The sequence below is a fragment of the Oncorhynchus mykiss genome, chromosome 16 (genome assembly GCF_013265735.2).
Source record: "Oncorhynchus mykiss isolate Arlee chromosome 16, USDA_OmykA_1.1, whole genome shotgun sequence".
NCBI classification, from domain to species: Eukaryota; Metazoa; Chordata; class Actinopteri; order Salmoniformes; family Salmonidae; genus Oncorhynchus; species Oncorhynchus mykiss.
In genome coordinates, this window is record NC_048580.1 from 73,313,628 (window position 1) to 73,324,101 (window position 10,474).

The following is a 10,474-nucleotide window of genomic DNA, read 5'->3' on the forward strand; positions in this document are numbered from 1 at the left end:
ATAGTGCACTACTTTAGACCAGAGCTCTATTCCCTATATAGTGCACTACTTTAGACCAGAGCTCTATTCCCTATATAGTGCACTACTTTAGACCAGAGCTCTATTCCCTATATAGTGCACTACTTTAGACCAGAGCTCTATTCCCTATATAGTGCACTACTTTAGACCAGAGCTCTATTCCCAATATAGTGCACTACTTTAGACCAGAGCTCTATTCCCTATATAGTGCACTACTTTAGACCAGAGCCCTATGGCACCCTATTCCCTATATAGTGCACTACTTTAGACCAGAGCTCTATTCCCTATATAGTGCACTACTTTAGACCAGAGCTCTATTCCCTATATAGTGCACTACTTTAGACCAGAGCTCTATTCCCTATATAGTGCACTACTTTAGACCAGAGCTCTATTCCCTATATAGTGCACTACTTTAGACCAGAGCCCTATTCCCTATATAGTGCACTACTGTAGACCAGAGCTCTATGGCACCCTATTCCCTATATAGTGCACTACTTTAGACCAGAGCCCTATTCCCTATATAGTGCACTACTTTAGACCAGAGCCCTATGGCACCCTATTCCCTATATAGTGCACTACTTTAGACCAGAGCCCTATTCCCTATATAGTGCACTACTTTAGACCAGAGCCCTATTCCCTATATAGTGCACTACTTTAGACCAGAGCTCTATTCCCTATATAGTGCACTACTTTAGACCAGAGCTCTATTCCCTATATAGTGCACTACTTTAGACCAGAGCTCTATTCCCTATATAGTGCACTACTTTAGACCAGAGCTCTATTCCCTATATAGTGCACTACTTTAGACCAGAGCTCTATTCCCTATATAGTGCACTACTTTAGACCAGAGCTCTATTCCCTATATAGTGCACTACTTTAGACCAGAGCTCTATTCCCTATATAGTGCACTACTTTAGACCAGAGCCCTATTCCCTATATAGTACACTACTTTAGACCAGAGCCCTATTCCCTATATAGTGCACTACTTTAGACCAGAGCTCTATTCCCTATATAGTGCGCTACTTTAGACCAGAGCTCTATTCCCTATATAGTGCACTACTTTAGACCAGAGCTCTATTCCCTATATAGTGCACTACTTTAGACCAGAGCTCTATTCCCATAGTGTACACTATTACCCATCGTGCACGCCATTACCCATAGGGCACACTATTACCCATAGGGCACACTATTACCCATAGTGCACCCTATTACCCATAGTGCACCCTATTACCCATAGTGCACCCTATTACCCATAGTGCACCCTATTACCCATAGTGCACCCTATTACCCATCGTGCACCCTATTACCCATCGTGCACACTATTACCCATAGTGCACCCTATTACCCATAGTGCACACTATTACCCATAGTGCACCCTATTACCCATAGTGCACCCTATTACCCATAGTGCACGCTATTACCCATAGTGCACCCTATTACCCATAGTGCACCCTATTACCCATAGTGCACCCTATTACCCATAGTGCACCCTATTACCCATAGTGCACCCTATTACCCATAGTGCACACTATTACCCATAGTGCACACTACTACCCATTCACATTTGTAATTGCAGTTGATTAGGCTTTAGAGTTGCATGCATTTTCCCCCGTCTCTCCCCAGTAGTGTCCTTAGCAACATGTTCTAACGACTAACCCGTTACAACCCTTCTCCTCTGTCTTCTACAGTGGTGTCCATTGAGGATCCCTTCGACCAGGATGACTGGGCGGCATGGTCTAAGTTCACGGCTGAGACCAGCATCCAGGTGGTGGGTGATGATCTGACCGTCACCAACCCCAAGCGCATCGCCAAGGGTGTGGCCGACAAGGCCTGCAACTGCCTGCTGCTCAAGGTCAACCAGATCGGCTCAGTCACAGAGTCCCTGCAGGCGTGAGTAACTGTCCACACATAGACGGCCATTTTGGTTCATCCTGGTTCCATCACTGAGTGGAGTGTCACTCCGCTGGCAGCCATTTTGTTGCCATTGTTTCAGACAGTGCTGAAGGTAGGGAGACTGATGAAAGGGGAAAACGTAGTGGATGTTAATGTGGACCTGGGTGTCAAACCCATCTGGGGACATTGGGTGTATCAGTGGAGGCTGCTGAGGGGAGGACAGCTCATAATAATGGCCGGAACGCAACAAATAGAATGGCATTAACCACCTGGAAACCATGTGTTTGATGTATTTGATACCACTCCACTTATTCCGCTCCAGCCATTACCACGAGCCCTTCCTCTCCAATTAAAGGTGCCACCAGCCTCCTGTGGTATGTATGTGTAAGTTTCTGTACTAGCTAATGAATGTGTTCGCTGTTTCCTGTGTAGCTGCAAAATGGCCCAGACTAATGGCTGGGGGGTGATGGTCAGCCATCGCTCTGGAGAGACCGAGGACACTTTCATCGCTGACCTGGTCGTCGGTCTCTGCACTGGACAGGTAGGATACACCTTCTCATCAGATTACAGATTTAATTGGATCACTTTTATCAAAATTACATTTATTTAATGAAGCAGATTTTAATACTGGTGTGACCTAACACTGAAGGAGATGTTAGTTCAAAGTTCAGCAGACAGACACTTGGCTCTATCGTGTTGTGATCCCACTGCAAGTTCCGTCGTGTTGTGATCCCACTGCAAGTTCCGTCGTGTTGTGATCCCACTGCAAGTTCAGTCGTGTTGTGATCCCACTGCAAGTTCCGTCGTGTTGTGATCCCACTGCAAGTTCCGTCGTGTTGTGTTCCCACTGCAAGTTCTGTCGTGTTGTGATCCCACTGCAAGTTCCGTCGTGTTGTGTTCCCACTGCAAGTTCTGTCGTGTTGTGATCCCACTGCAAGTTCCGTCGTGTTGTGATCCCACTGCAAGTTCAGTCGTGTTGTGATCCCACTGCAAGTTCTGTCGTGTTGTGATCCCACTGCAAGTTCCGTCATGAGAGCATTGCTTTATTCTCACCATAGTTTTTTCAGCATCAGCTTTTCCTGGAAATAATTATGTATTGATACCTGGTGTTCCGGTGAACCCTATTAGCTGATATGCTGTGTTCCGGTGAACTTAAATGACTGATATGCTGTGTTCCGGTGAACTTAAATGACTGATATGCTGTGTTCCGGTGAACTTAAATAACTGATATGTTGTGTTCCAGACAACTTAGATAACTGATATGCTGTGTTCCAGACAACTTAAATAACTGATATGCTGTGTGTCCTTCTCCAGATCAAGACCGGTGCCCCATGCAGATCTGAGCGTCTGGCTAAGTACAACCAGCTGCTCAGGTGAGCGCCGTCTTTAAATTCTTAACTCAGCTGTATAAAATATTGTCACTAGTAATATCATGTCATGTGTTCTTCATTAGATATAACCTTAAAAGGTGTACATTTGGCCCAAATAGAGAGCAGTATAATGGCTTCTTTTTTTAGGCACTTCCTGTTGGGAAATGAATGGTGTTTTTACAGGGTTTTTGGATAATCGCTGAATATAAGGTCTGAGGTAAACACAGGTTTAGGAGATCGTATACGTTTTGTTCAATGATATGAGCTACATCGGCTAACGTCACTTTTTTGTGAATTCTGAAGCTCACATGAAGTCTTCATCATTCATAGAGGTCATGTTAACTGACTGATATTATCTCATAGAACAAAACATGAAGTCTTCATCATTCACAGAGGTCATGTTAACTGACGGATATTATCTCATAGAACAAAACAGGAAGTTTTCATCATTCAGAGAGGTCATGTTAACTGACTGATATTATATCATAGAACAAAACATGAAGTCTTCATCATTCAGAGAGGTCATGTTAACTGACTGATATTATCTCATAGAACAAAACATGAAGTCTTCATCATTCATAGAGGTCATGTTAACTGACTGATATTATCTCATAGAACAAAACATGAAGTCTTCATCATTCACAGAGGTCATGTTAACTGACTGATATTATCTCATAGAACAAAACAGGAAGTCTTCATCATTCATAGAGGTCATGTTAACTGACTGATATTATCTCATAGAACGAAACATGAAGTCTTCATCATTCAGAGAGGTCATGTTAACTGACTGATATTATCTCATAGAACATAACATGAAGTCTTCATAATTCACAGAGGTCAGATCTCCTAAGCCTGTGTTCACCTCAGACCTTATTATCGTCGTCTATCCCACAACCCCATTCTTTCCCCAATTAATTTCCCCCATAGGAATGACTGAACCAACCAGAAGTAACTCATTACTGGTTTTTAGGGCTACAAGATGGCGCGCTCTATATCCCTCATCTTAATATGCCATTATCAAGGATAATAGTAGGCTATTGTAGTACTCCTAACTGTTGAAACCTTCAGCCAAATTGAATGTCTGACTACCTTCCATAGGATTGAGGAGGAGCTTGGAGACAAAGCTGTCTTTGCTGGCCAGAACTTCAGGCACCCAATCTAAGGAGGTTCAACTTCTCACTTGGGCCATTCGTGTTTTCATCCTGCATAAGTACAGTAAACACCACCACATAAAAGGCACGCTAGGTCTCTACGCACCGCCCTGTCCAGAGGAAGGAATGTCGAGCGGCATTGAAATTAAACCCCAATGTCCAAGTCTGTGGTTCCGTTAGCACGTTAGGAAACCCTACTGATCTAACTTGTCCTGCACTGACCGTAATGCACCGCCACCAACCTAACCTCTATGACTCCTTAAGTAGTGTTTGTCCTTTGTGTCAGTGTAACCTTATCGCGTGACGATGAGAGATGTTTGTTTTGCTTCTTGTGAGTTGTAGTGATTCCTGGTTGTCACCTATGAGTACTATTATTCTAGTGGAGAGCTTGTGTAAGTTTAGCACTGTGCTGCTATTGGGCAGGACAGACAGAGGACTGTAATGTGTCACCTCTGAAGAGAAGTTCTCGTGTTGCTACTGTAAGCGTTGGCAGAATTACCAGAAATAAACCGATGAAACAGACAGTCATTCTGTGTGCTTTCTTGTTGTTATATAATCTGTAGATTCCTGTATCACAAACTTCAGTGACACTGAAATCATTCTGGACCCAGAAGGCATTCATAGTTATCAACATTACCTTTTTTTTTAACTGACCTGAGTCCTGTATATAAGTGGGAGAACAGACCTGAGGCCTGTTTATATGTGGGAGAACAGACCTGAGGCCTGTTTATATGTGGGAGAACAGACCTGAGGCCTGTTTATATGTGGGAGAACAGACCTGAGGCCTGTTTATATGTGGGAGAACAGACCTGAGGCCTGTTTATATGTGGGAGAACAGACCTGAGGCCTGTTTATATGTGGGAGAACAGACCTGAGGCCTGTTTATATGTGGGAGAACAGACCTGAGGCCTGTTTATATGTGGGAGAACAGACCTGAGGCCTGTTTATAAGTGGGAGAACAGGTATAATGGTATAATTGGGAGAACAGACCTGACTCCTGTTTATAAGTGGGAGGTATAATGGTTTTAATTGGGATAACAGACCTGAGGCCTGTTTATAAGTGGGAGGTATAATGGTTTTAATTGGGATAACAGACCTGAGGCCTGTTTATAAGTGGGAGAACAGACCTGAGGCCTGTTTATAAGTGGGAGAACAGGTATAATGGTATAATTGGGAGAACAGACCTGACTCCTGTTTATAAGTGGGAGGTATAATGGTTTTAATTGGGATAACAGACCTGAGGCCTGTTTATAAGTGGGAGAACAGACCTGAGGCCTGTTATTAAGTGTGTCTGCTGTGAAGTGCCTAGTCATCGATGTTGTAATTGTAACTGCCAGAGAGCAGCAGTAACATGAGCCTGCGGTAAGAAGGACAGCTCCCCTTGAAGGGCCTGTGAGTTACAGACCTGGGTTTAAATACTATTTGAGATCTCAGAAACACTGTGTGTGTTTCCTGCAGTCTGCCTAGATTACCAGATGGTCTGTTTTCATTAGTTTTTTTTTACACAAGTCAGTTAAGAACAAATTCTTATTTACAATGACAGCCTACAGCGGGTTTACTGCCTTGTTCAGGGGCAGAACAACAGATATTTGACCTTGTCAGGCTCGGGGATTTGCTCTAGGAACCTTTTGGTTACCAGCCCAACACTCTAACCACTAGGCTACCTGCTGCCTCTGACAGCTAGAAGTTGAGACTATTCTATTGGTTCCATTTCGCCAGACAAGCTCAATCAAGCCCTGATAAAAGTTAGTTCAATAGTTGTTGAACCCAGGTCTGACTGAGCCCTGCCGAGATGGATGCTCAGTCAGCAGCATTACACTACATGCATGGGGCTGCTTGCCCATGGAGGCTGGAAGTTAATTCCTTTGCGGAAGTGTACAGACCTGGCTGCCACCATTGATTAGCTGTATACATTTTATTATCCTTATATAGATCATATGAAGCAAGAGGCAAACAGTCTACACTGTTTATAATACCGCTTTCAGGAGCAGTGAAACGGCTCATAATAATGTCTGGAACGGAGCCAATGGAATGGCATCAAACACTTGGATACCACGTGTTTGAAGTATTTTATAAACGTTCCACTGATTCCACTCCAGTCATTAGCACGAGCCCGTCCTAACCAATTAAGGCGCCACCAACCTCCTGTGACACAGGGACTGCTACAACGTCTCATAGTGAGGTAGCGCAATCAACTGCCTTTCAGTAAGGAAATGGGTCTTATTGATGTGTTTTTCCAAGACAGATTTGATTCAGGGACAGAAACATAAAAAGGCAGCATTTGGGAAAATCTGAATAATCTCCGTTGTGGAAAATCTGTAAACACTGACGAACCCCTCGCTTGTTTGAGAGCTGCGCTTCCATCTGTTTTCCTTTGAGTCATACACCCCCTGGTGGTTACTGCCATGAAGTACCACTATGCTCCTACCACTGATCAAAGTCAAATGTACCACTAGAGGTCTCTGTTTAACTTAGTTTAAGATTTTTCTTTTGATTTACAGCGTACAGTCCTTTTACATGTAAATATAATACATTGTCTTTTTAACTTCACCTTTATAAACAAATATGTCAACATATCAAATCTTACATAATATGACTTGACACAAAAATGTTGCATGACGTTTTGATTACATCGCTGATTCCAGATTACTTTCAGTTCATTTTTATGTCACCAATGATGTACATAAACACTTCACTAATGTAACTTCATAACGCCTAACTACAGACAAGGCAGACAGCGAGGTTTATATTAACCCCCCCCCCCCTGCTGTACCAAACTAAATGCTAGGCTGGAAGTGTGCAGGAAAGAATGTGCGAGTTGAGGTAAATAAATATAAGAGATGGTTGGCACAGCAACAGTGACATGATATTCTTATGGAGGCGTAGTGATATGTTGTAGATGTAACTGTTATCTGTGACGTCCGATACATCACGGCTTGGAACGCTGCTCGTCCGTTCAGCATCCACGATCCAAACGACCGGTTTTTAAATAGGGCCAAGTTATTATAGTGGGTACACGAGCAGCGTGTACAGGCTTTTGTTGAAAGGGCTTTATAATTAATTGATTTGTTAAACCGTGTCTACTTACTGCCTTCTGAAACAAAAATCTTATTGAAAGCTGTGACCACTGAAGTCCAGAGGTGGGACCAAGTTATTGTTTTTACGAGTCACAAGTAAGTCTCAAGTCTTAGCACTCAAGTCCCAAGTCAAGACAGGCAAGTCTGGGTCAAGTATCAAGTCAAGACCGTCAAGTATCAAGTCAAGTCTCAAGTCCTAAACTTTGAGTTTCAAGTCCTAAACAACTCATAATGTGCTGCACACTTTTTTTAATAGCATCGTTTTTTATATTTGGGCTTGGGGAGGCTTGGGGAGGGTTGAGGAGTGTTGGGGAGGCTTGAGGAGGGTTGAGGAGTGTTGGGGAGGCTTGAGGAGAGTTGGGGAGGCTTGGGGAGGGTATCAAGTCAGGTCGAGTCAAAAGGCTCAAGTCCAAGTTAAGTCATGAGTCATTGGTGTTAAAGTCAAAGTCGAATTGCAAGTCATGTGACTCGAGTCCACACCTCTGCTGAAGTCATACATGTTTTGTATGTTGTGTATTATTAATGTCGCTCACATTGTCTTGATTTATTGGTTAATAAAACACTCCCTAAGTAACAACCAAGTTAGTGTTCTGTACTGAGCAATGATTTACACTGAGTATACAAAACATTAAGTATACTCAAGTATACTCTTTCCATGACATAGACTGACCAGGTGAGTCCAGGTGAAAGCTATGATCCCTTATTGATGTCACTTGTTCAATCCACTTCAATCAGTGAAGGGAAGGAGACAGGTTTCTTACCCTTTTTTCTCCCTAATTTCATGATATCCAATTGGTAGTTACAGTCTTGTCCCATCGCTGCAACTCCCATTACGGCTGTAACCCGGAAGCCAGCCGCACCAATGTGTCAGCGTGCATGCTCCCGGCCTGCCAAACCCTCCCCTAACCCGGACGGCTACGACACAGACCGGGATCTAACTCGGATCTGTAGTGACGCCTCAAGCACTGCAGTGCCTTAGACCACTGCACCACTCGGAAGGCAAAGGCAAAGGATTTTTAAGCCTTGAAACATGGATTGTGTACGTGTGCCATTCAGAGGGTGAATGGGCAAGACTAAAGATTTACAGTGCATTCGTAAAATATTCACACACCTTGACTTTTTCAAGCCTGTTACAGCCTTATTCCAAAATGGATTCAATTGTTTTCTTTTCTCATCATCAATCTACACACAATACTCCATAATGACATCACAATACCCCATAATGACATCACAATACCCCATAATGACATCACAATACCCCATAATGACATCACAATACCCCATAATGACATCACAATACCCCATAATGACATCACAATACCCCATAATGACAAAGCAAAAAAAATACTGAAATGTTACATTTACATAAGGATTAAGACCCTTTACTCAGTACTTTGTTGAAGCACCTTTGGCAGCGAGTACAGCCTTGAGTCTTCTTGGGTATGACGCTCTAAATCTGGTACACCTGTATTTGGAGAGTTTCTCCCATTCTTCTCTGCATATCCTCTCAAACTCTGTCAGGTTGGATTGGGAGCATCGCAGCACAGCTATTTTCAGGTCTCTCCAGAGTTGTTCGATCGGGTTCATGTCCAGGCTCTGGCTAGGCCACTCATGGACATTCAGCGACTTATCCCGAAGCCACTCCTGTGTTGTCTTTGCTGTGGGCTTAGGGTCGTTGTCCTGTTGGAAGGTGAAGCTTCACCCCAGTCTGAGGTCCTGAGTGCTCTGGAGAAGATTTTCATCAAGGATCTCTCTGTACTTTTCTCCGTTCATCGTCCCCTGGATCCTGTCTCCCAGTCCATGCCGCTGAAAAACATCCCCACCCAATGATGCTGCCACCACCAGAGATGGTTGTCCTTCTGGAAGGTACTCCCATCTCCACAGAGGAACTTCAGAGCTCTGTCAGAGTGACAATTGGTTCTTGGTCACCTCCCTGACCATGGCCCTTCTCCTCCGATTGCTCAGTTTGGCTGGGCGGCCAGCTCTAGGAAAAGTCTTGGTGGTTCCAAACTTCTATTTAAGAACGATGGAGGCCACTGTGTTTTTGGGGATCTTCAATGCTGTAGAAATGTTTTGGTACCGTTCCCCAGATCTGTTAGAATCTGATAGTATCAGAGCTCTACGGACAATTCCTTTGACTTCATGGCTTGGTTTTTGCTCTGACATGCACTGTCAACTGTGGGACCTTATATAGACAGGTGTGTGCCTTTCCAAATCATGTCCAATCAATTGAATTTACCACAGGTGGACTCCAATCACGTTGTAGAAACATCTCAAGGATGATCAATGGAAATAGGATGGACCTGAGCTCAATTTTGAGTCTCATAGCAAAAGGCCTGAATACTGTAAATAAGGTATATATTTTATATTTTTTTGTATAAATTTGCAAACATTTCTAAAATCATGTTTACACTTTGTCATGATGGGGTATTGTGTATAGATTGATGAGATAAAATACATTTGATACATTTTAGAATAAGGCTGTAACATAACAAAATGTGGAGAAAGTCAAGGGGTCTGAATACTTTTCGAATGCACTGTAAGTGCCTTGGAACAGGGTATGGTAGTAGGTGCTAAGCGTACCGGTTGAAGTGTGTCAATAACTGCAACCCTGATGGGTTCTTCACGCTCAACATTTCTCTGTTGTGTATCAAGAGTGATCCACTATCCAAACGACATTCAACCAACTTGACACAACTGTGGGAAGCAATGGAGTCAACATCGGCCAGCATTCCTGTGGAACGCTTTCAACTCAACATAAGAAAGTTGAGTCAACTCAACATAAGAAAGGTGTTCCTAATGCTTTGTCCACTCGGTGTATACACATCAATGGCACTGAGACATCAGAGTATGAAAGCCGTGGTCACGGTCTTGGAATGTCTCATTCTCAGTTTTACAGTAGATGGCGCTAATTCACCAGTAGATGGAATGCCCAATCACCACATCCAAATATGAAGAAGTGGGG

The 10,474-nt window shown here is 43.4% G+C and overlaps 1 protein-coding gene across 2 annotated transcripts in view; it reads left to right on the forward strand.

The window, feature by feature from the left end:
• LOC110491163 (alpha-enolase) overlaps positions 1 to 4,960 on the forward strand; it is a 29,748-nt gene extending 24,788 nt beyond the window's left edge. For both annotated transcript variants that reach the window (XM_036947763.1, XM_036947762.1), the window contains exons 9-12: positions 1,707 to 1,908; positions 2,344 to 2,452; positions 3,226 to 3,284; positions 4,380 to 4,960. In XM_036947763.1, coding sequence (XP_036803658.1) covers positions 1,707 to 1,908; positions 2,344 to 2,452; positions 3,226 to 3,284; positions 4,380 to 4,443 — 434 coding nt within the window. In that variant the 3' untranslated portion in view covers positions 4,444 to 4,960. The remainder of the gene's footprint in view (positions 1 to 1,706; positions 1,909 to 2,343; positions 2,453 to 3,225; positions 3,285 to 4,379) is intronic.
• The last annotated feature ends 5,514 nt before the right edge of the window (positions 4,961 to 10,474 follow it).